At 46.4% G+C, this 26419-nt stretch overlaps 1 protein-coding gene across 1 annotated transcript in view; it reads right to left on the bottom strand.

Moving 5' to 3' along the window:
• The window catches only part of LOC138516471 (cyclic nucleotide-binding domain-containing protein 2-like), a 1453423-nt gene that overhangs the window by 624827 nt on the left and 802177 nt on the right, over positions 1-26419 (bottom strand). Inside the window, exon 9 of the mRNA XM_069631627.1 lies at positions 16307-16384. Within this exon, the coding sequence (XP_069487728.1) occupies positions 16307-16384 (78 nt within the window). The remainder of the gene's footprint in view (positions 1-16306; positions 16385-26419) is intronic.

The following is a 26419-nucleotide window of genomic DNA, read 5'->3' as shown; positions in this document are numbered from 1 at the left end:
ACTTATGGAAGAGGATGGGGTTCCCTGGGGTGGCAACCCAGAACACGGTGCACAAAGGTTCACCATTTGCAGACTGCAGAGCTGCTGTATGGCAAGCACTAAGGACACAATACCCAGACACATCAGACATTGGGGCGATTATGTCCCAGAAAATGAGCGAAGATGAAGACTGCATGCAGTATATTCAGGAGATTGAAGCGCTTTGGCACCTTGAAACTCGAGAACCGTGGGATAAAACAGTAGCAATATTCTATTATATACTATGGTAGGGTGCCAGAGCCCTTTCAGAAACACTTAAGGAAGTTGATAGGCATGGAAGCAAAAGGGTGGCCAGAAATACAGCTCACAATAGTTCACCATTGTAGACTATGGCAGGAGAAGATCAAGAAAAAGGACAGGAAGGTAGATGAAGCACAGCTAGTACAGAAAAAATGTATGACGTACGCAATGAAAGGGGCGGTACTAACCAGAGCAAACCCACAGGAGCAGCAGCAGCAGCCGCTGCAGCAGTTCACCCTGCCCATGGCGGGAGGGTTCATGGGATGAGGGAAGATACAGCAAGGGTTCTGAGGAGGCCCTTTTCACAAATTCAATGAAGAACATCTAAGGATGGCTGTATCCAAACAGTGGGGCCAAACACAGCGCGTCAACCTGTTTTTGACATTACAATCTTGTAGATAGTCACTCTATGCGGGGAAGATATCCCTGAGCAACAACGAGCCTCCCTGTTTTACAGTTATTGTATTTATTTTATTTGTTGTGATGTAATCTTTGATGTCCTGGGTGTTAGTCCTAGCAGTGCACGGTGGTGGCGCGAGTTATGGTTGCTTAGCTTACCATAATTGGCAAATTTCTGAGGATTTTCAGTTTTTCTTGTAATCATAACGTTCCTTTAACATTTTTCATTGAATTTCATAGGTTTTAATTAGTGCAACCTAACCATAACGTCCCTTTAACAAAGCTTTTTCAGTGAATTACACAGCCCACGGTAGTGGCTGTGTAGTTATGGTTAAGTTGCTAATCCCATAGGAAGACCACTTTTTGGGCGGCTTATAACTTCGCTCCCCCTGGACAAATCCTCACCAAAATTTGCATATTTTTGTGTGGTTTGGTCCGGGGGGGCAAAGTTATAGTGGGGGTCCCAAAATTTATTTTTTTTCCATAGACATAATGGGAAAAAACTTTGTGCACGCCGACAGCTCAAACCGCTGGACATATTTCCACCAAATTTGTGGCAGGATCGCCGGCTTAGTCCCGAAAGCGTGCTTTTGTTAATTTGGTTTAAATTCATCCAGTAGTTTTTTTTGTTAATGGCCAGGGCTACAACCACCGCGGCATAACACACCCATAGAATCAAACACCCATCAAATATCCAGAACCCAAACGTTTGTGTACTGTTTCATTTGTAGAGTTTGTATGTCAAGTTTGGGCTAGGCTATGCAGTTAAGATTGTGGAGTATGTAACAAGGAGTGCAGTATTTGTGAGTTTATTTATTGTATACTTACTGGTTGAGTTTTTTTTGTGGTTCCATGCAGTATTTTCATGACATGGGTAACTGGACCAGACATACTTTTTCAATCTCTGTGATAAAAGAAAAGATCATATGTTAGAGCAGGTAGTTCATAATGAGTTATTGCATTGCATAATAGACATTTCTGTATTTTTTTACCCTCATATTTAGTACTATAGTTCAAACCAGTGTACTGTGCAATTTGCTCAGTTTCTGTGTTTGTTTTCTAAATCATTGGGTCTGTGGGAAAAATATCCATGCTGGATTAAAAAAAAAAAACTTCTATGGTGTGGTACAATATATTTCTTTCATTGTTTTACTGTCTATTTCTTGTTTCTTGCTAATCTTCTATCTTTGGCTTGTTGCAGATTTTTGGGGCAATTAGATACCTGTTGGCATATTCTAATTGTTTATTTCTACTTTTGTGCTATTCATCTATCTGTTGGGTTTTTGCAGATTTTTTGGGGCAGTTAGGTACCTGTTGGCATATTCCAACTGCATATTTCTTGTTTGATTTTTAGTAGTATTTGTTTAGCTGTTTGCTTGTTGTAGGTTGTTTGGGGCAGTTAGATACCCGTTGGCGTATTCTAACTGTATATTCGTTGTTTGATTTTGGTGGTATTTATGTATGTGTTTGCTTGTTGCAGAATCTTGGGGCAGTTAGTGTCATGCCCGCGCTGCTGGCACACGCATTGGCAACCATCATGGACTACTTGGTACTCATTTATCCTCCTAATACTCTTTGAACAACTCCTATTCACGCCTTGGTCTTTAATTTCCATTTGCTCGACTTTGGTTCTTTCTTATTTTATTCAACTAACTATATTTACCATAATGCACCTTGCTACAGTCCTCAATTCCTGGCTATTCTCCTTCATCGTTATTGGGACCACAATCCCCAGAAGCCCTAGTGGCCAGTGCTGCTTCCACCTGCTCAGGACCAGAGAGGGAGGAGGCAGATTGTCTTCAGGTGTGCTGCTCCAGGTGCCGTCAATTAGCCTGCTTCAGAACAGGGCAGGGCTGTATATAAGCAGCTGCCTGCAGGAGCACAGGGTCTTGCATCTTGAGATCTCCCCGCTCCTGTTTGCCTTGACCCTCTACTTTGTATGCTGTTCCTGTTGCTGCTTTATCCTGTTTTGATCCAGTGCCCTTTCCGGGCTCCCTGCCTTGCAGCCTACTACAGTCCTCTGCAGCCCTCTACAGTCAGTGGCCCTGCTCCTCTGGGCTCACTCCCTGCTCCCCTGCTCTTCTGGGCTCCCTGCCTTGCAGCTGATCACACTCCGCTGCCTTCTACCTACAGCCCTTGTCCTCTGGGCATCCTGCCTTGCAGCCTACTACAGTCCTCTGCAGCCCTCTACAGTCAGTGGCCCTGCTCCTCTGGGCTCACTCCCTGCTGCCCTGCTCTTCTGGGCTCCCTGTCTTGCAGCCGATCACGCTCTGCTGCCTTCTACCTACAGCTCTTGTCCTCTGGGCTTCCTGCCTTGCAGCCTACTACAGTCCTCTGCAGCCCTCTACAGTCAGCGGCCCTGCTCCTCTGGGCTCACTCCCTGCTGCCCTGCTCTTCTGGGCTCCTTGCCTTGCAGCCTGCCTCACTCCGGCTGCCTACAGTCCTTGTCCTCTGGGCTCCCTACCCCGCAGCTTGCAACCCTCTGCTGTCTCCAAGCCCTTGTCCTCTGGGCTCCCTACCTTGCAGCCTGCACCTCTTCGCTGCCTACAGCCCTTGTCCTCTGGGCTCCTTCCTTGCAGCCTGCTCCCTCTGCTGCCTACAGCCCTTGTCCTCTGGGCTCCCTGCCTTGCGGCTTGCTACACTCCTCTGCCTTACAGCCTGTTTTACACTTAGCTGCCTACAGCCCTGCTCCTCTGGGCTCCCTACCTCGTGGCCCTATTCTTTTGGGCTCTCTGTCTGTCGCCTACCACTAATCTCTCTCTGTCCTGTTCTTCTGGACTCCCTGCCTTGCAGCCTACTACAGTCCTCCGCAGTCCACTACAGTTGGCCTGCACATAGTGCCACTCTTGACTGCAGACCTGCTTCCTACTTTGCAGCCCTTCTGTTTTCCTGACTGCTGCTCCCTTGTTCTCTTCCTTGAGTCCTCTGTACACCACCTTAAGTTATCTACTTCAGTCTAACTGCCTTCCCTTCATTTCCTTCTGCTAGATTGCTCATTGACTTCCTTTTCGCTGGATATTTCTGTTCTTGTCTTCTCATGTGTCTTATGTAATCCCTTTGTACAGAGCTTGCCCGTTGGTTTCCAGGAGGCAACCTCTGCCCCTTCCCTTGTCGTGTTTTCAGTGTTACAGACACCCACTGCTGTTGTTCCCAGCCATGAGCATACAGCGTGGGCCTCTGTTATAGCCATCTGTGCAGAAGGCTGGAGTTTCCTAAGGTTCGTGGAACACTCTTTCCCATTTCAGCATACACCCCAAGAGGGAATCCAGTTTGTTTGTACCTTTGTATCTTTTGCCCCTTTTGGCTCACAGATACAGTTTCCTACTCTTCTTTCTTGTTGAACTTCCTGCTGTGTGTGCTTATCTGCTACCTTACTTCAGCACAGCCACCCAAACCCTACCGGGGTGCCCTGTGCCACTCTTGACAGAGTGCCATTCATGACAGTTAGACACCTGTTGGCGTACTCTAACTGTGCACAGTTTTGAAGTTGAAGTTTTGCTTATGTTCATACACAGATTACATATTAAATGTTGGTTTTAAGAATATTAAGTAAGCATTTACAAGATTTGCTGGCAATCTCTGCTTTAGAGTAATGGTGCTATCATTACATTCAAACCATCCACAATTCTTTTTTATATATGCAGTGTAAAGAACTGCATTGGTTGTGGCAACTGCGTGGTAGATTATACCTATTGTTGTGAAGGTTTTCTTACCCAGTGATACTTGACCATGTGTGAATCCAGTCAGCTTACAGTTTTTTTAGTACCATCTGCATTGTAACGTAAAAGCATTGCTATTACGTATTTACTATATGTCTGTATTTGTAAGGTGGAGAGATTATCTGAATTGCAGGTAGTACAGAATCTGCCAGTCTTTGCATTTTGTACAAGTTGCTGAAATGGAATGGATTCACAGTTTGGTATGGGTACATACACAAAGCGTTCATCAGGGACTTCCTCCTGTGCCACATGGTTGCAGAGAATGCATGTATGTTTCCACATGTATGAAATCTGGAAGATTTCATTTATAGGTATGTTTTTGTTTTCCAGTACTTGTAGTAAGTACATTAGAAATTCTTGTTGATCTTCTTGTGAGTTTATAGTGAATTTGACAATTGCAGCACAGTAGTCCAATTCTTGTCTTATTACATGAACACTAGGTGTTGTCAGGATTGTTGATTCCATTTCTATGAAGGACTAACATTTGCAAACACAATTGGTCTGTACTGTGTAAGTAAATGTTCTCAATAATTGGTGGCAATTGGAATAGAAAATTTATTGCTACATTTGCGTAGCAATTTACAGCAGTTATATTTGAAAATTTGAATGGACCTGACAGTTCGGTGTCAAAGTCATTTGTTCGGAGTGTGTGTTGCTTCTTAAAAGAAGTAGTTGAGTTACTTTCACCAGTAGCTTCTTCATTCTGTGTGGTACTTGATGAAGTATTAGTTTTTTTTTTTTCCTTTGGAGGAATTGTAGTGATATCCTGTATCGTTTCAGTTTGAAGTAGTTTTCTTTTAAAACGTTTTACTTATTGTGGAACAGGACAGGTTTTTAGATGGGGGTGTGGAGTGAACGCAGCCTATTGTATTCTAGAATGCAAGGAATATCTGCATTTACTTTACTTGCATCAAAGTTGATTAGAAATAGCCTGTCAAGTGTATGTAAGCGTGATAGTGCTACATAGCTCATGCCTTCCTTAAAGACAGTGCTACCAATATCTATTAATGCTTTACCTAGGGTAAGAGATTGTGATTTGTGAATGGTAACTGCGTATGCTAGAGTTAGTTAAAATTGTTCTCTGCGTACATACATGCCTTTGAAAAGAAGGAAGCGGGCTGTTGAGCGTCCTATCCTTTTAACTTCTGATAGTTTGTCAAAGAGAATATTGACAAATTTAATGTTGTTGTCACATGGGTATGTTTGAAAGCCAACAACTGTACCAAGTGTTCCATTAACTAGTCCTTGCTCCACGTCAAGGTTACGTTTAAGCATTACTCTACAGTTTAAAGATAATTTTAATATTTTCTCCAAACGAGCTGTGTTGGAGATAGAGTTTTCAAGGGTATTTAGTCTTGCTGTGGCTTGTTGACACATGGGTAGTGTCATACCATGTATGTCCAGTTTATCTGTGGCGCAAATTTCAATTATTGGTTGCATTTCATTTTTCAACATTGTTTCATTGAATTTTGAACAGCTTGCCAGAGTTGGCATCAAGGACATACAATTGACATTTTTGTGTGCTAATTGATGTGTGTGTAAACAAAAATTTAGTGAGCTGAAAGGTTTGCAATTGACACTTCATCATAGCAGATGGGAGAAATGACAGTAAATTCATTTGACAGTTTATACAGGGTAAGTGGCAGTTACTCTGTTCATATTTTTATTTATTTAACATTTTTACGCAGCCCGCAGGCATCGAGGCACTGATACAGGAATTGTTTGTTTTTTAGGTGCGTAATTATTTTGTCTTAGTTGTGTATTTATAATATGCTTAAACACCCATAGGTTTCTAAGCGCGGACCCGGGGATCGAAACTGTGTTGCTTCGTGTCGTTTTGCTTTGAAGGCGTGCACGTTGCCGCTGAGCTATGCTCTCAGGAAGTATTGTGTTACTGGAAGAGGTGCACATGTACTGTGTAGGAAATATTCATACCTGTAGTCTATGTTCATGCATGTGGATGTGCATGAATCTGCAAAGGGGAGTTTTATAGCAGTTTGTAGTTGTTGCTGTAGGTCCTTTGCAAACGCAGCCGAATTGTACTGAGAGTGATCAATAGTACATCTAAAATTGCTGATCTGTGATGACAGAGTTAGATGTAGAGTTCTTGGATGTGATTGGTGGATGATTGTGTGACTGCTTAACAGTAGCCAATGAGGAAGTGGTGCAGAGAGTGTAGTGGAAAGGGTAGAAGGGCGGTCCCAGTGTTACTTGCACGCTCCACGGACAGCGCGGTTGTTCGCAGACAGGACATGTCACATCCGGGGTTTCCGAGCATGAAGTGGGAGTGTATTTTGAGGATTAGCCAATCAGGTGTTGAGGTTCTGCTTCATTTTGAGAGGGACTGTGTCTAGAGAAGATGGCAGAGGCGCAGAAAGTCATGGTGTTGGTGGTTGGAGATATGTTTGTGAATGATTTGGAGGAGTATGCTAAATCTAGGGATGTGGCTAAGCATTTTGACACAGAAGGAGTGGATGTGGTGTGGAGCATTGTGCCTGATTTGAATTTGCAGGCAATTCTAGTAGTTTGTCAGGATATGGCTAGGTTTCATAGTCCACATGTAGTTGTCCTACACTGTGGTTCTGTGCTTTTGAGCTATGTCAGTGCCCCTACTTTGTTGCAAGATCTGCAAAACTTGGCTCAAGCAATCATGAAAGTCCTTCCAAATGCCAAGGTTATTTTTTCTGCTTTGTTACCTAGAGCAGTATGGGACAATAGTTGTGTTTTTTGTCCTCAGCAAAATATTGCTAGGTGTGCAATCAACCAAGGCATGTTTGCTTTCATGCTTAGAGCTGGTATGTTCTTTTGTTATAATAAGAACATTGATTCCGGTAATGTTGTTTATTTTAAAGAAGATGGCATTTCTTTATCTTTTATGGGAAATGCCATGCTATTTTGGAACATAAGGGTTGCTTTAGAGAAGCTAATGTGAAGATTTTTGGAGGAAAATAAGAAAAAAAAACAAATTAAATGCAAAATGAAAGGTGTTCCTGGAGCATCTGCAAAAAAAACCACAAAAAGGTTCTTTTCAGAGCCGACTTCAAAGGGGAAATGGGGTACATTATTTAAATTTTCATTCCCAAGCTCAGATTTTTCAATTTGCCGTGGACAGCGCGGTTGTTCGCGGGTAGCGCGTATTACATACAGGGATTTTGGGGTTGCGAGGCATGCAAATGAGACTGAGCAGAGAAGGGATTGGGCAATAAGGTTTACTGGGTGTGTTGTGTAAGGAGAGAGTTTGTCAGTAGGTGTTTTTCCTGAGAGAAGAGCAGATAGCTATGGCTGTGTGTTTCAGAAAGCAGATTATTCGGATTTTGGGAGATTCGTGGATAAATTGGTTGTAGGTGCATGCAGATCGCTGTGGAGTGGCTGCACATCTTGGATTCTCTCATGTGGAAGTGCACTGGCATGGAGTGCGTGGAATGAAGTGGGTGGATTTGGTACCTCTCTGTGCTTCTTTGCTGACACAGCATCATCCAGACATTATTATTATTCATTGTGGAGGGAACAGTTTAGGACATGTGTCTGGAATCTCTTTGCAATTTGCAATGAAAGAAAGACTTGGGAAAGTCATGGACATGTATCCAAACTCTAGAGTAATTTTTTCCCGTATTGCGTATTGCGTATCACAAATGCGTATTGCGTATTGCGTATCACAAATGTGGCCACGTGCTTTTACATTTGGTCCACAAATGGAGAAAGCAAGGCGCAATGTTAACAAGGCTGTATGTGCCTTTTCAGAATGAAAATATTATGTTTTGTAGCACACACATTTTTCGCAGAGATGGAGTACATCTTACTTATGCCTGCAATCAGATTTTTCTGCGAAATATACAAAATGCATTGCAACCTTTTTTTGAATTACAGCAATCCATTTTGCAGTAGGTGTTGACCATTTTAAGTTTTTGAAGCACAAAAAAACACCACAAAAAAAGGCTCTTTTCAGAGCTACCACTTCCTCCCAGAGAAAAGTGAAATAGTTGTGAAAAGGCAGCACAGCACAGTTTTTAGATGTCCGCGGACTTCTAAAAAATGTACAGGGCCCTGCACTATTTATTTGTCACTTCTGTTTTTAAACTGTGAAAGGCGGCTCTGAAAAGAGCCTTTGTTTTTTTGTTGTTTTATATTTTTTGGCTTTTTTTAAACACAACACACAAGGAAAGGAGGAGAAAGGAGGTTAAGGAAGGGACACCAACCACAGGGATAAGAAAGGGCAGGTGGAGAGAGAAAGATGTAGGGTGGGCCTTATTCAGGTAGGTCGCAGACCTTCTGATGCTCCTTGACCGCAGTCTCGAAAGCAGTCCGAAAAAGGGGGAAAGTTCTCCCCCCTTTAGAGTACTGCATCGCAGTACATGTACAATATTGTGACCCTCGAAGTGTAAGGGTCAACAGCATCACAAATTGTCTGTGAGGCAGCTGGAGGGATGCACTGTCCCAAAGGAGTGTCTTTTGTGGTGACAGGAGTGGAAACAGACGATTCTGCAGCGGAACTCAACCTAATACGTTTTCCTTTGCAGATGGGGAGCAGGTACAAGTGGATCTAGGTCACCCAGCCTAAGCCCCGCCCGCCTGGAACCTTCCTGCCTGCTGCTCTTTTTCACCACTTAGCAAGCCCCACCCACCTGGTGCCTTCCTTCACCATCACTGTCTTGTGGCCAATGCAGGATTTGACTTTTATGGACTTCCTTCATTCACGGTGCTTCACTCTTTCTCAACTCTCATGCTGGACTTCCTTTGCATCTTGTACTCATGGTGACCCTGAATCATGCTGTTCCCATCTTCATCTTGTATCCTGGCTTGCAACATTATGTGTTACTACTGACTTCTGCAATTGTATTCGCTCTCCACTCTTGCTTCTCCACTCTTTTTGACTGCTTACTCTCTTTTCTCTCCTCTTTTCCCTTCTCCCTTTTCCTATCTCCTCCCCTTACTTTCTTCTATGCACTTAATCTATCAGAATGGTCCCTGGACCTAATATGATAGCAACCTCGTCTGTTTCCTCCACCCTCCCATTACTATTTTTTTCCTCCCCACAACTCCTCCAGCACTATCTGAAATGTCGTCAGGGCTAGTATGATAGTCGCTTGTTTTGTTCCTCCCCTCCCTCTCTGCACCCCTCTCCCTCACCTTTTGTTTTTCTCTGGCTCTACCAGAAATGTCGTCAGGTCTAGTACGGTAGTCGCCTGTCTGTTTCCATTTCCTTCCCACTCTCCCCCTCCCTTCCTTATCTATGTCTTAGCTCTTGCACTATCTGAAATGTCGTCAGGCCGAGTACGATAGTTAATTTCGCATCCTTACTGTTCATGGGCTGTAAGAATATGGTTGTATTTTCCCTTGTTCCCTCCCTTGCCTTGAAGCGCTTTGAAACACATTGTGTATAGGCGCTATATAAATAAACAATCAAATCATATCATATCGCAAGTTACAACCTTACGTATATGCCCCCCATGGAATGACTTTAGGTGTTGCTTCATTGATGTAGTGCCAAAGCTATATGAACCAGCCTTGCCACGAATCAGCACCATGTGGCACTGAGTGCAGATCACCCTGTTTGCTTGAGCTTTTGACTTTCCATCAACGGTGGTAAATAACCGCCACACCCAAGACTCATGATGTGTGCTATTAGTAGGGACTACCAATACCTCATCCTCTTCATCCTCATCCTCTTCGTCCATCTCCTCTGCATCCTCATGCCTGTTCCCTTCTGCAGGCCCTTGGGAACGTGGTGGTGGTGGTGGAGGTGGGGGTGCTGATGCCGATGCAGTAGCAGCAGAAGCAATTCGGGATGCCATCTGGAAGGTTAATAACCAGGAACTAGGAACGAGGAACCAAGAATACCAACCTGCACAATTGTCCTGTTGTAAATCTTGGAAATCCAAAAGCAGAATAAGTATCAGCTCTGGGGTGTGGCCTTTTTTAGGGGTGCTGGGGCACGCTTTGCAGACACTTGCGCTGTCCCCGAACACTTCGAACACCAAGTGCGGGCTCAAGAAGTTCCAAAAAGTATATAGATCGGCAGGGACATTGTCTGGGAGATGTGCAATGGTGAAATTTTACTGTAAAATACCTTGGATTGCTCAAAAAAGCAGTTTTTAAATGTTTGGGGGCCCGGACAGTGTCCGCAAATAAGGACACACGCTCAGCATGGGTGCGGTCACATGACATCGCGGACACGTTCGCAAATGGGACGGCTGTCCGCAGGACACCAAATGCCCTGTGACAGTTCTGCACATGCACGTGCGTGTTCTACGGCCAGTGTTCAGGTCCCCGAAGTAATTAAAAGTGCGGCACACGTGCAGTGGACAGTTGCGGAGAGGCGCGGTGCTCGTAGGGCCCAAGTGTGTGATGCGCATGTGCGCAGGTGTCCTACGAACAATGTTGAAGTCCCCAAATAAAATAAATGTGCGTCAAAACTTTGCGGACAGGCGGACGGGATATGTGTTCTACGGATATATTAATTCTGGTTGCGAACATTACGAACAGCAGGGATGTTATTAGAACACCCCCATTTTGGGTGATTGTGAGAGGAAGACATTTTGTGTGTTCTAAGGACACCTCCATTTTAATTACGGACAGTACAAACAGGTATATTGTCCTTAGGACAGCGCCATTTTGGTTGATACGGACAGGCAGACATCTTGTGTGTTCTATGGACACCTCCATTTTGATTACAGACAGTACGAACAGGTATAGTGTCCTTAGGACACCCCCATGTTGGTTAATTGACGACACCCCGGACAGCCGCGCTGTATGCGGACACCCTGACTGCCCCTTAAAAATAAAAAAAGACACGGGCATATACTAAGAACACACTTAAAATGTTATTATTGTTTAACAGTACAAAAATTAGGAAAGAGAGGGGGAAGCAGAAACTGGTGGGGAGGGTTTGGGGATAGTTTGCTGGGACATGGAGAGGGGGAACAGGTAAATGTAGGACAGTGGTTATTCATGTTTTCTTTAATGTGGTCCACAATACACTCTTTTAGTTGATTGAAGTGTTGCATTAACAAATCCATTTTTAGTTCCATTCATTTCAGAGGACCTTCTACTATCTCTTTTGGTACATTATTTTTAATGGTTGTCTGGTCTGTTAAAAAAAAAGTTTGTTAAGTACAGATAAAGTAATGGTTATTATTTGGCTTATATAGAGAAATGTTGTGTCTACCATTATTATCACTCTCTTCACTCATTTCCTCTCATGGGAAAGGTTCTTCCAGCCATTCCAAAGTACTGGACATTTCTGTGTTAAAAAAAATAAAATATTAGTTTCAGTGTACATTATACAGAAAATGTATAAATATAGTGTACTTACTGCTTTTTTACAACCTTTGCTGTTACTGCTGTGTAAGTATGCTCTTGCTTCTTGCTGTGCAGTTTCTGTGAGGTAATTCACTTAGAGGCATATTTATTTTGTTTTGGTATATTCCATTATATTGGAAAGGCTACTTCAGTGGATGGTTGGTGTCTTATATATACAGTTTCCACTTCTTATTTATTATTAAATGTGATCTATTTATGTGGTGATTTTTGAATATGTTTGGTGTTTTTATTGTATGATACAATAATGTAAGATACTCCCTGAGTTTTTGGATATTGCTGATGGTGACCACATCTGCCCGCGGACATGCGCACGGTACGCGGACATCAAAATCACTAGCAGGACAGGGGGTTTAGTATATTCTATGTTATGTAAATGATATATAAATGTAAGGTAACAGAGTCTTAGTAAACATTTATCACATGTACATTATCTATATTTATATTCAGTGAAAAAAAAATAGTTAAAGGGATGTTATGGTTAACATGCGCTACTCAAAACCTATGAAATTCAGTGAAAAAAACTTTGTTAAAGGGACGTTATGGTTCCAAGTAAAACCGAAAAACCCTTGAAATTCGCCAGTTATGGTAAGCCAAGCAACCATAACTCGCACCACCTCCGTGCAACGACTAACACCCAGCACATCCTCCCTCTTTTTTCCATTACTGACATATCTAGGCCAGTAACATTCAGGAACTAAAAATTCATATACTCATAATTCATATTCAAGTACTATATTTGTAGACTTATACTTCAAATATGTTCTTACAGTAATTCACTTGGGGTTCACTCACAGCATGTGAAACATATATATAGGGGAAAACACTGATTTGGAAAACAGCAATGTTTATGTGTATGAAGATAATCAGTAAGGTTCTAAACACTTTCCTATAGTTCTGCCTATTTTATTACTTTACTCTCCTGGATATGCTCATATTTGTATACATTGTATGCACACTTTTTCCTTAGGGTCCAGTCACATGATATGGTAGTTATACATAGGGAAGTAGTAGCTTTGAAGCAGAGCGATCAATTCTGTGTATAAAGGTAATCAGTTGGGGTATGAATATTGGCTGGTAATACTGTTGTTTACTTCATTTTCCCCGTATATGCTCATATTTGTATGTGTTGTTGTCTATTTGTGTATTGTTTTGAATAATGCAATTATTTAGTAAGTGGGTTTTATTAGCTAGTTATTAAAGGTTGCACAGTAGACAAAATTGTAATAAAAAGCATTTATCATTTTACTATTCAACATGGTAAGATTAATAATATTGCACATCCATCATGTATGTTGCACACAATGCCTATGTTTCTACATGAGTAGCTTAGTATACTGGAAACAACCTGATAATAGAATGGTATTCATATCAATGTATTACTTAATGCACTACGTACCTCATGATATTTATTCCAATGATCCTTCACACTTTTTTTATCAACATTACTATAAGAATCCTGTGTACAGACTTTTCATGAAAAGTAAATGCACATGTGATGTCATCAGTGATGTCCTCAATGACATTTGTGATGTCATCTTTGATGTCCTGGGTGTTAGTCTTAGTTAGCAGTGCACGGTGGTGGCGCAAGTTATGGTTGCTCAGCTTACCATAACTGGCAAATTTCAAGGGTTTTTCGGTTTTACTTGGAACCATAACGTCCCTTTAACAAAGTTGTTTTCACTGAATATATATATATATATATATATATATATATATATATATATATATATATATATATATATATATATATATATATATATATATATATATATATACACACACATACATACACCCTAACCTTGCTCATTTCTGCTGGGTTTGTAAGACCTGTTGGGCTCTGCAGGTTTACTCAAATGCTGGAGGATCACCATTTTCAAGCCGTTGCTTCATTTAAAGGGTATCCAGTGATATTATTGCAGGAAATAATGACTGGATTTACAAAGATGAAAAAATATTGATAGAATTAATAGAGTGGGTGAAAAATACCGACCAGCATGAAACATATGGAAATAAAAGGCAGGAAAGTGTAATGATGCTGGTGAGTTTTAGGTGTAAAACAATAAAAAAAATAAAAGATTTAGGTTAGAATTGGGAAAAAGGGGAGACAAGGAGAGTTCATGAGTAGGAGAGGTAAGAGGGTTGTCAGGGGTCCCCTCCTCCCCCAAAAAAAGGTATTTTTACACTGGGCAATGTAAAAGGCATGTCGATATTTTTTCTTGCAATATTTATTGCAATTTGTAATGGTAGCAATAAAATCACAGTAAACCCATTTTAAGGACACATTTTGGCCACACTTGCTGTACCCCCTGTCTTGGGGTGAACTCCAGTTTGGCTTTTTAGCTGCAGGATGACCTTCCAGGGCTTCCCTATCCTCCTCCTGGTCCTCCTCATGAGTTGGCCGTAGTACTTCATTCTGGAAAGATCACTGCGCCATTTTACCACTACATCACAATTTTACCACCATGGTCATGCACCTTGCTGAAGTTGCTACTGTGCAGAGGCATTATAGACATCAATGCCTCATATCTATTGTTTATCTGAACTAAACTGTGGTCAGTAGTCAAGGCTCCTTCCAGGCAAGTCTTAACCGCATGCCCACATTGACTTCCGTTCGGGCAGAACCTCCTGTGGACCATCTTCTCCTGAGGCCACTGGTTCTAAACCCTGCACCTGGAGCTCTTCTTTAGGTTCTCTGCCAGTGTTCCGTGGGGTACTTTGCCACAATATCCGCACATTTATGGGTGACTTGAAACTTATATGGCTTTTCATTATAACCAATTGTCTGCCTACAGACTTTGTCCTGTTTCCTATCTGGCAGGTTCTTCACACGAAAGAACTCCAGCAAATTGCATTCTATTGTACATACCTGACCAGTGACATTTTACTAGGTTCGCCTGGAGTTTCACAACAAAACTAGGTTTTATTGGACACTAGCAAAAAGTACCCGTACTTCGCAGTGGTTCTGTAGACCGACATGATAACACTATCATCACTTGTTGACAATCAATGATCCAATAGGTCCCTGTTGAGTCGCTTATGAAAATCAATTGCCCTGTCGGTCTATGTTCTGCGTCGCCTATCGTTTGATGACCTTTGCACTCTGAAGTTAACTGCACTGAGAATGGGTGCATGTGGCTTAGTTACTTACCCTGCAGCAGATGTGGAGAGGAGGGCAGAGCTGGCGTACTGCACCATAATGGGACCTTCTATGCGCTCTCCTCACCTGTCGCCTCACCCTGGCATGGTGCAGTGTTGTGCAGGTTGGTGGAAGGATGTGGAATTGTGTAAGGAACAAACAAACAGATTTTCCGTTTTATATGTATAGATTTTTCAATCTGTATGTGACATGCCTGCCTCGGGATTTACATTGTATAATCCCTTGATGCATATATATCCCTTCCATGGAGTGTAATATGCCTTTAGGTCGAAATGTGGCAGCACTCATGGCTGTCATGGACAGTATGTACCCTTGTTTAATATCTCTAGAAGCGTTATAACTGTGCAGTGTGCATATATATTATGTATAGTACGTGTGTACTAGAGTGTAGGAGAAAACATGTGGCACATTTTTGTGTGCCATCTTGGGTCCTCCATATGATGGCATTGATGTTTGTTTATACTTATGGTCTATATGTATGGTGTTTACCACCAGGTATGTGGCTTACGTTTTAGGGTCAAGAACAGGTTAGGGTTTTAACAGTCCAGTTACTCTTTTATAATACACTAGTGTTTTATGTTTAACCTGATAAGTTATTTCCATTTTATAGATATTATATGTGTGCCCTTGTAATACAAGTGTATATTTTTCAGTATACCAGTGTGGTGTATTGTTTTAATGGTGGCCATTAGGAATACCTGTACCTCCCCATCAGCTGTCCTCCCTTCAGAAGTTAAGCCTGGCTTCTCTGCTACAGCTACCATTGGAGAGTCGTCTTTCCTTTTGGGTGACCCACGATCCACCGTTAGGTTAAATGGCTACACTGCTCTCACCAGAGGTGTGTGCAAAAATATCCCTAACAGACTGAATATGGCCTCACAACCGGTCATTGTATTACACTGCACCAGGCATGGGATGGGCACACTAAATGCATCATGCACCAGGTGTCTGCTGCATGTGGATCCACCTAGGTCCCTGCAGCACTACATGCAAACTCTGCATATGCCGGATAATATGCACAAACATGTTTGTGCAGGTTTTACCTGCAATCCCCTAGAAACAAGTGAGTGCCGAGGCACTTCTCCACCAAGCAGTAACCTTAAATGGACTTTCATCCTCTAGAGGTTTGCTCGGAGATCTGTAGTAGGAACTGCACTTCTCTGATAGCATATGAAAAGAGTTGTTTAGCAATCCTTTGCTCACGGAAAAAGGCTCCAAAAAGGGCCAGACATAAGTAAGATATGTTCCAGATCATCTGGCACAAGCACATGGCACAACATCTGCTTATACCATGCAATTGCAATTGTTTGCGAGTTCGGCTTTAACCATGACTTTTATATAAATATAGCTTGACACGGTCAACTAGTTAAGATGTGAGGGTTGCATAGACATTCTTTACATTTTAAATGCTTTTGCTGTTTTATTTACAGACCTGTGATATCTCTGAAGACAGCAGTGAATGAGAAACTCAATCTTGTCTGATGGCCACGAAGCAAAAACGGGAGCTTTCCTGTTGAGAAAAAGCACAACATGCTTACTACAGATCCAAGCGGCTAAACCACAGAAGATCATTTTTAACCAGTTAAGGAATTTTAGTTGGAGCCGAGACTATTGCATTAGAGTACAGATAGGGAAATGGCATATGAGGTGGGATACAAAGCTTGTAGGTGGTGTTTGGTTATTTGCCCACCTGTTGCCTGCCCATCGCCATGTTAATCCCTGGCCTTTCCCACCCAGTTCCTACAGCTCCCCACCCAAAACACCTCCTCATGGGAGGTCTTTGAGCTTGCTTTTATCAAGCCATACCATCAAACATGGCACTTGTTTTTTTCAAAGCAGTCTTCTGAGCGTTCATGACTTAATTGCAGAAGCAAATGTGCTACTGGTGTAATATAACTGTCCTAACCAGGTCTGCCTTCAGCCACTCGATTTATAATCACTATGGGCCTCATTACAAGTTTGGGGGTAGCCTTGCTGGTAAAATCGGCAGGCTGCCACCAAACTTGCCATTTTTTCCAGCGCCTGCGAATGGGCAATCACCTGGTCATTACGGCCCTGCCGGACCCAGTAATTGCTCATTCGTGGACGTCGGAATTGAATGCTCCCCATTCCCATTTGAGCTGCATAGGGCTCAATGGGAATGGGGAGGTCGGATGCACCGGCACCATTCAGAATGGTGCCGGTGCATCCAACATGCTCTGCTCGCGAGTGCCGGTAAGGCCGCCAGGTCAGACCTGGCAGCCGTAATGGCACCCGCATGCAGAACTCTTAGTTTGCCAGTCCGGGAACTACGGTACCGTAGTTCCCGGACCTGCAAACTTGTAATGAGGCCAATATGTGTGTCCCTTAAGGCAGTCCTATAAAAAAAAAGCACTGGGAAAGCCACCAGTTTTGGCTTGTGTATAATTATTAGGCATTTGCCAGGCACTACTACTAGACGCCCAGGTACTGCACCACTTTGCATCTGCTACCATCAATAGCCCGTTAATACCACTACACCAGTGCCTAACAAGCACCGTTTCCATGCCTACACAAAAGAACGAACTGTGGGCATTCCCAATGCTTGTTTAACCAGTTCTGGAAATATTGTCAGTTGTCCTAACATTAGTGGTAATCGTCTAGAGCTCTGGCTTGAATGTTTGGTATAATGTGAAAGTATAGTCAAGCAAGAATGACCTTCTGGAGAGTCCTTGTGGGATGGTGATCAGCAGGACAGGGACGTGGCTTCACTGGGAGCAGAGACAAAAGTGGGTCAACAGCATGCAGGCATGTGGAAGGCCGCAGGCTTCCACAAGGGCTCCATAAACGGAAGCATACCTGCCTACCCTCTGAGATTGGCTGCGTGTCTCAGGATTTGTATGCTCTTATCCAAGTCTCCCGGAAAAAAGCTTATTTTACACACAGAATGTAGGCTTTCCCATTCATGCTATTGTGATGAATCCTGAGATGTCATCACTTCTCCCCAGGGAGTAGCCCCTTCCCATGAGGCCAGGGTGGTGGGGCTGCCACCTGATAGTTTCCCTGGGGGGAAATCTCATGGACATCTCAGATCTCATGGAAGGAGACCTCCCCTCTGCGGACAAGAGAGAACATCTCGGGAGAATGTGGTATAACATCCCTCATCCAACACCCTACCCACCTGCATACCCCATAGACCCTAACACTTTGCCCAATACTCCCATGTACCTTGCTAAGTCTGTGACTTTAAGAAATACTGAGACAAAGAAGAGTAGGGACTACTCAAAGGGAGTTTACCAGATAATTACTGGGATGAGGAGGAGGTGCAGAGCCATAAAGAACACTCCATGTAACCTGGGTGAGCATGCTAGTCATCCGTGGCAGTGTGAGATAAAATGTAACAAAGGACTTATAATGTTGCTCATCCATCCCACGAGGAACTGAGGACCAGGAAGCTGCTCGGCATGGGAAATTAAAGCGGCTGCAGCCAGGGATGCAAAAAAGAAGCAAACATCATCCCCAGCAGGTCCAACACCTTTGGCGAAGCAGTAACCCAACCTCGTTGGGGAGGTGGAGCACACCTTCTGTAACGGGTACGCGTACTGCAGAGAGACAAAAGCTGCAGAACTGCTGCAGTGCAGGAGAATCCAGTGGAAGCCACGAGAGACCCAAACTGAGCAAAGGCAGACCCTGAGGCAGACCAGAGCCTGCCAGAGAAGTCCCGGAAGGTACGGGAATAAATGGGCTGGCCAGTGGGGTTATGAGAGGGTCTTGGTTACCACATAATCACGCTACCATGCAGTCATCCTGAAGAAATGCAGTGGCTGGCTATTTGTGATCCAGCATAACGTGACATGCAGTCTGCTTGTGCATTCTTCCACCCTGCTATATGCATTATTTCATATGTGTACTCTTGTAGCTTGGATGCTATCCACGCTAATCGTGGAGTGGAGGTCTTCATGCCTCCTGGCCTCAGAATTTGGATAAAAAATGTATGGTCTGTGATCAAATGGAACTTCGTGCCCCACATGTACAACCTAAAATACTCCACTATCCAGACCCAGGCGAGCATCTCCTTTTCCACTGTGGAGTCGTTTTTTCAGCATCAGAGAGGGTCTTAGATGCAAATGCAACCATGTGTTGAACGTCACCATTCTTCGGCGTCAATGTGGCTCCCAGCCGATATGCACTAAAGTCTGTAGTTATGTAGGTGTCCCACACAGGGTTGACTGGGCTTAGACACGGAGCATTCACTATTCTCCTCTTGAGTTCTTCTAACGCTATCTTCTGTTCTAGACTCCACTCATAATTGGCGGCTTTTCTCAGCAATCCTCGCAGCTGAACTATAGTCTCAGAAAATCGGGGTGCAACTTTGCGAGTCCGAGGAAGGAGCGCTGTTCATCTTTTGCCTCTGGTACAGGGGCCTTGACTATGGCTTGCAGAAGGCTCTTTTTGGGGCTAAAACCATCTCTTGAGATTTTATTCACAGGTATTCTACTTCTTTTGCCCCAATTACGTACTTCTCATATCTAAGACGTACTCCTGCTTCTTGAATGTTCTCCAATACTTTCCACAGGGTTCTATTATATCTCTATGCATCACTGGCATAGATGAGGAAGTCATCCTGGAAGTATGAATAGTCCTGTTCTGGATAAGTTGTAAAGGTCAAAGAGTAGAGGCAGGACGATTTAGAAAGAGGGTGTTGCAATAGTCCAGCCTAGAGAGGACCAGAGCTCTGGAGACAGTGAGCTTCTGGGGGAAAGTGAGAAAAGGAATAATACCTCTCAGGAGGTGCAGCTAATCGTTTGACTTCTTAGAGATGTCAGAGATGTGAGGAGAGAAGGAGAGGTTGGAGTCGAAGATGATACCAAGGTTCTTAGCCTCACAGGAAGAGGGCCCAGAGTGGGCAGCCAGAGAGAGAGGGAGGAAAGGAGGGAGCGGGTGTTCCAATGAGGAGGATCTCAGTCTTACTGGCATTAAGGCAGAGGTCATTGGCGGCACACCATTCCTGAATTGGGGCCTGACAGTTTGGTATGAGAGAAGAAGCAGAGGTGGCCGAGGGGAGCCTGAAAGAGAGCTGAGTGTCATCTGCATAACATTGAAAATTGGAGCAGAAAGTAGCAATACAGTGGGCAAGAGGTGCCAGGTAGTGATTAAAGAGCCAGAGAGATAAGCTATACCCCTGGGGAACACCACACGTAGAGAGAAAGATAGAAGAGAGGAAAAACCCCTACATAACTAATATGTGTCGTCCTTGGTCATTAATTTGATTTCACTGTACCTTATCTATGGCGTTTCAATGAAAAATACTCAAGTACAGCTTTTACAATGAATAGATGATAATCTAATAACTAAACAGAACAAATCTGTTCATTATTTCCTAATTATTAAAAATCCAGGAACATTTATGCTGGAAATAATTTAGAGATGCTTGATACTAAGTTGCAATTGCTGCATTATTATTTTTTAGATTCCTCCATACTTACAAAATGTTCATTTGGCGTGTGTGGGTGTGTGTGTATACATATGCCCCCTTTCTAACCTAGGGTTTATAGTACTTGGAGTGCAGTGAGGTGTAGGTCACGTAAACCTCAGATTTTGATATTCAAATTTTGACAGGTCTGTGTGGAAGACTGCACCTGCCTACGCTAAATTGGCCATTCATTCTGAGGGGTTCGGGATGGTTTGGCATCATATGGGTAAAATCGTCTGGATGTATTATGGGACTAATCAGTGGCCGAATATGGGACGACTTGGAGCTGAAGCATAGGGGGTTAACATATGAACTAGCTTCCTGCTGGTAGAGCATGTTTCCTATGCAGTGTTGGTTCAGTTAATTACACCTTTAAATGAAAACAAATTAAAATAAATCTGTGTTATTTTGCAGTTCTTATATTGTCAGTCTCCAAAGAAGCCCCTGGTATTGCACTTATTGTGGAATTTTTCTGAAGATTGTGCTGGATAAGACTCTATTTTATATACCCGGAGCATATAACATTTGAGATGTGGGCAGGTAGTTAGATAATACAAACAATATCAGTTTTGAGACAGGAAGGCACTGCCTGGATTGAGGCAGCAGTGGGGTGATGTGCAGCATGCGCATTAGCCCAGGAGCCAGGATTCCAATATGTGACTTGCTGGAACCATGGAGAACTCTGCAGCAGGTGCATAAACCTGCCAAACCTGCAGTGCAGAGTGCCGAATGTATGCATGAGTGGTGAGTAAGACACACACTTTGTGTGAAGATGTGAGAGTCATAACGACTATTTATAAAGAGCACAATAAACTAAATAGTCCATTCAAACATCCATAACATATGGGATACATTATCCCCAACTCTGTGTTATGGGGGTGCGACGAGTTCTGTCGCCATAAAGCCACATGCAGGTCCAGTTTCTTAATCAGGTGACACAACTCACAGAACCAGTGCTTACATCCAACATCCTTGTTTACAAACAGTTGGGGTATTTTGTTCTTTAGAATACCCGAGTGTCGGACCCTAGCTCGTATTTTCGGGTGATTTGTTTTTCCCATCTCTTACTTTTCTGCTATTGTCCCTTACTTTTTATAGCAATGTGCTCTTTATTTGAATATTATCTTTTCTTTAATCTCTTCTACATGTTTGTCCTTCCCATTCTTTTTTTCTATCTTTGCCTCTTTGTTTCTCATTTCACCGTTCACAATTGTGTTTTGCCTCTCGCTTTATCTCCATTGCTTTATTATATTTGTTTTATGCAGTTCTCGATTGCAGTCCTTTACTTTTCTCCACGGTAGCTAACTCTGATCTTGTTCCAGCAGTAGCCCTCTGTTTACGTCCTCATTTTTTTCTGACTTGAATTTCCTTTTTATCAAGCTCCTTACACCTCTTCTGATTGGTAGTGATCCTCCACCAGTAGAAACCACTAGCTCTGATAGTCTACCACCATCTCTCTCAATCAAATGCTAAAAACTGTAATAAGGTATTACAGTTGTACAAGTAACTAACCTACTAAAAGTAAGATCTGACTTCACATATTGCTTGTAACACATGGGCCGAGGTATCCCCTACAGTAGCTTACAAGACTATTGCAACTGACCAAGGAATTCCATGACCCACTAGAGCAACCAAACCATCTTCAGAGTTCATTTTTAAAATGTTATTGTGTTTATGGGTTAACAATAAACCTTTTACACTTACCATGCAAATATATCAAATAGAAAACAAGATAATAAAACATCGCCTTATATCATCACATTATAAAATCACATACAATTATATACGATCACAATTCATTGTGTGCAGACGAGAAATGCATGCTTCATATGCAAGTAATTTCACAATATTTGCCTTGCTCATGCAAACGCCATTAACAATATCTGCATGTGAGATCCAATCTTGTTGCATTTAAAGCCAGCTGATCACCGTCACCTTACGTGAAATAACAAGGCTATTTAACAAGTATGCAATTCAAGAGTAGAAATTAAGGTAAGGCATCATATTTGTTACATGCAACATAGCCATACAGGCCGATTCATGGAATAAATAGCGCGGCGCAAGTGGCCAAAAACGTGCGATTCGCAGTGGAATAGCGAAAATCGCAGTGCAAGTGCGAAAATCGCACGAAAAGCAGCGCACATCGATTCATGGAAGGGCGTGCGCGAGAAAACCATCGGATGGGCGCTAAAAAAGTGCGCGGCGCACGTTGGCGCACAGGCCATCTAACGGCATGCGCTGGTCACAGCGAAAATCGCACAGGCCACAGCGAAAATCGCACATAGCGCGGCGCACACAACAAAAGTAGGCGGAACACGGGGCGTAACACTCGGAATGGGGAACAACTTGCCAAAATGTGGGCGTCACGGGGGAAGTACAGGGTGCAAGTGCGCGGAACGCCCACACGCTCGCCTACAACACGTATTCATGGAATCGAATAGGGCAAAAAAGCGCACGGTCAAACCAGCGCACAGGCACAAACACGACCGCCACAAGAAAGCAGGTGGTAGCGTCTCTGCGCCTGTAATAAATGTGCGCCAAAAGGTGCGCCAACAAATAGCACCTATATACAGCTATGATGAATGTCCTATACTGTGGCCCTCCAGGACAAATGACGTGCAAAGGGGTACCCACAAACACGGACACCCGCTGACTGAAAAATAACGTGTGCGTGTATTGCGGGGTGCGCGGGAACTTTCACACGCGATTTGGCAGGGTACGTGGATTTCAGGGGTGCGCGGGAAGTTCCACACGCGATTTGGCCGGGTACGTGCACGGGAATTTCCACACGCGACTTGGCTGGGTACGTGGATCTCAGGGGTGCGCGGGAAGTCTCACACGCGATTTGGCAGGGTACGTGGATTTCAGGGGTGCGCGGGAATTTCCACACGCGATTTGGCCGTGTACGTGCCTGGGAATTTCCACACGCGACTTGGCAGGGTACGTGGATTTCAGGGGTGCGCGGGAAGTTCCACACGCGATTTGGCCGGGTACGTGCGCGGGAATTTCCACACGCGATTTGGCTGGGTACGTGGATCTCAGGGGTGCGCGGGAAGTCCCACACGTGATTTGGCAGGGTACATGGATTTCAGGGGTGCGCGGGAAGTTGCACACGCGATTTGGCCGGGTACATGCGCGGGAATTTCCACACGCGATTTGGCTGGGTACGTGGATCTCAGGGGTGCGCGGGAAGTCCCACACGCGATTTGGCAGGGTACGTGGATTTCAGGGGTGCGCGGGAAGTTGCACACGCGATTTGGCCGGGTACGTGCGTGGGAATTTCCACACGTGATTTGGCTGGGTACGTGGATCTCAGGGGTGCGCGGGAAGTCTCACACGTGATTTGGAAGGGTACGTGGATTTCAGGGGTGCGCGGGAAGTTCCACACGCGATTTGGCCGGGTACGTGCACGGGAATTTCCACACGCGACTTGGCTGGGTACGTGGATCTCAGGGGTGCGCGGGAAGTCCCACACCCGATTTGGCTGGATACGTGCGCGGGAATTTCCACACACGATTTGGCTGGGTACGTGTATTTCAGGGGTACGCTGAAAATTCTACACGCGATTTGGCTGTGTGCTCCCAGGTATTCCCTGTACACCCTCCACGGCCCCTGCAGGCAGCCGACACCACAGGGGACTACCCTGCACACCTGCTCATGTCACCCAGCACCCCCACACCCCAGCAGTGTGGGGCACCCTCCACCAGGCCCCCACTCAAGTCCCCTATCACCCCCACCCCCCAGCATCCAGGGGCACCCTCCACCAGGCCCCCACTCATGGCCCCCTGCACCCCCACCCCCCAGCAGTGCAGGGCACCCTCCACCAGGCCCCCACTCATGTCCAACTCATGTCTCCCACCACCCCACCCCTCAGCAGTGCAGGGGCACCCTCCACCAGGCCCCCACTCATGTCCCCCTGCACCCCCACCCCCCAGCCACCATGGGCATCCCCCACCAGGCCCCCACTCATGTCCCCCTGCACCCCCACCCCCCAGCATCCAGGGGCAGCCTCCACCAGGCCCCCACTCATGTCTCCCACCACCCCCACCCCCCCAGCAGTGTGGGGCACCCTCCACCAGGCCCCCACTCATGTCCCCTATCACCTCCACCCCCCAGCCACCATGGCCAGCCCCCAACAGGCCCCCACCCATGTCCCCTATCACCCCCACCCCCCAGCCACCATGGCCAGCCCCCACCAGGCCCCCACTCATGTCCAACTCATGTCCCCCTGCACCCCCACCCCCCAGCATCCAGGGGCACCCTCCACCAGGCCCCCACTCATGTCCCCCTGCACCCCCACCCCCCAGCCACCATGGGCATCCCCCACCAGGCCCCCACCCATGTCCCCCTGCACCCCCAGCATCCAGGGGCAGCCTCTACCAGGCCCCCACTCATGTCTCCCACCACCCCCACCCCCCCAGCAGTGTGGGGCACCCTCCAACAGGCCCCCACTCATGTCCCCTATCACCCCCACCCCCCAGCCACCATGGCCAGCCCCCACCAGGCCCCCACTCATGTCCAACTCATGTCTCCCACCACCCCCACCCCTCAGCAGTGCAGGGGCACCCTCCACCAGGCCCCCACTCATGTCCAACTCATGTCCCCCTGCACCCCCACCCCCCAGCATCCAGGGGCACCCTCCACCAGGCCCCCACTCATGTCCCCTATCACCCCCACCCCCCAGCCACCATGGGCAGCCTCCACCAGGCCCCCACTCATGTCCCCTATCACCCCCACCCCCCAGCCACCATGGGCAGCCCCCACCAGGCCCCCACTCATGTCTCCCACCCACCCCCGCCCCCCAGCCACCATGGGCAGCCTCCACCAGGCCCCCACTCATGTCTCCCACCACCCCCACCCCCCCAGCAGTGTGGGGCACCCTCCACCAGGCCCCCACCCATGACTCCCACCACCCCCACCCCCCAGCCACCATGGGCAGCCCCCACCAGGCGCCCACCCATGTCTCCCACCACCCCCAGCCCCCCAGCAGTGTGGGGCACCCTCCACCAGGCCCCCACTCATGTCCCCTATCACCCCCACCCCCCAGCCACCATGGCCAGCCCCCACCAGGCCCCCACTCATGTCCCCTATCACCCCCACCCCCCAGCAGTGCAGGGCACCCTCCACCAGGCCCCCACTCATGTCCCCCTGCACCCCCACCCCCCAGCATCCAGGGGCACCCTCCACCAGGCCCCCACTCATGTCCAACTCATGTCTCCCACCACCCCCACCCCTCAGCAGTGCAGGGGCACCCTCCACCAGGCCCCCACTCATGTACCCCTGCACCCCCACCCCCCAGCCACCATGGGCATCCCCCACCAGGCCCCCACTCATGTCCCCCTGCACCCCCCCCAGCCACCATGGGCAGCCCCCACCAGGCCCCCACTCATGTCCCTTATCACCCCCATCCCCCAGCCACCATGGGCAGCCTCCACCAGGCCCCCACTCATGTCTCCCACCCACCCCCACCCCCCAGCCCCTATGGGCAGCCCCCACCAGGCCCCCACTCATGTCTCCCACCCACCCCCACCCCCCAGCCACCATGGGCAGCCCCCACCAGGCTCCCACCCATGTCCCCTATCACCCCCACCCCCCAGCAGTGCAGGGGCAGCCTCCACCAGGCCCCCACTCATGTCTCCCACCACCCCCACCCCCCAGCCACCATGGGCAGCCCCCACCAGGCCCCCATTCATGTCCCCTATCACCTCCACCCCCCAGCAACCATGGGCAGCCCCCACCAGGCCCTCACTCATGTCTCCCACCCCCCCACCACCCAGCCACCATGGGCAGCCCCCACCAGGCTCCCACCCATGTCTCCCACCACCCCCACCCCCCCAGCAGTGTGGGGCACCCTCCACCAGGCCCCCACTCATGTCCCCTATCACCCACACCCCCCAGCCACCATGGCCAGCCCCCACCAGGCCCCCACTCATGTCCCCTATCACCCCCAACCCCCAGCCACCATGGCCAGCCCCCACCAGGCCCCCACTCATGTCCCCTATCACCCCCACCCCCCAGCAGTGCAGGGCACCCTCCACCAGGCCCCCACTCATGTCCCCCTGCACCCCCACCCCCCAGCATCCAGGGGCACCCTCTACCAGGCCCCCACTCATG

This window comes from Ambystoma mexicanum, chromosome 6q (genome assembly GCF_040938575.1).
Source record: "Ambystoma mexicanum isolate Mex_15411 chromosome 6q, UKY_AmexF1_1, whole genome shotgun sequence".
In the NCBI taxonomy this organism is placed as follows: domain Eukaryota; kingdom Metazoa; phylum Chordata; class Amphibia; order Caudata; family Ambystomatidae; genus Ambystoma; species Ambystoma mexicanum.
This window is presented reverse-complemented; position numbering and strand designations above follow the sequence as displayed.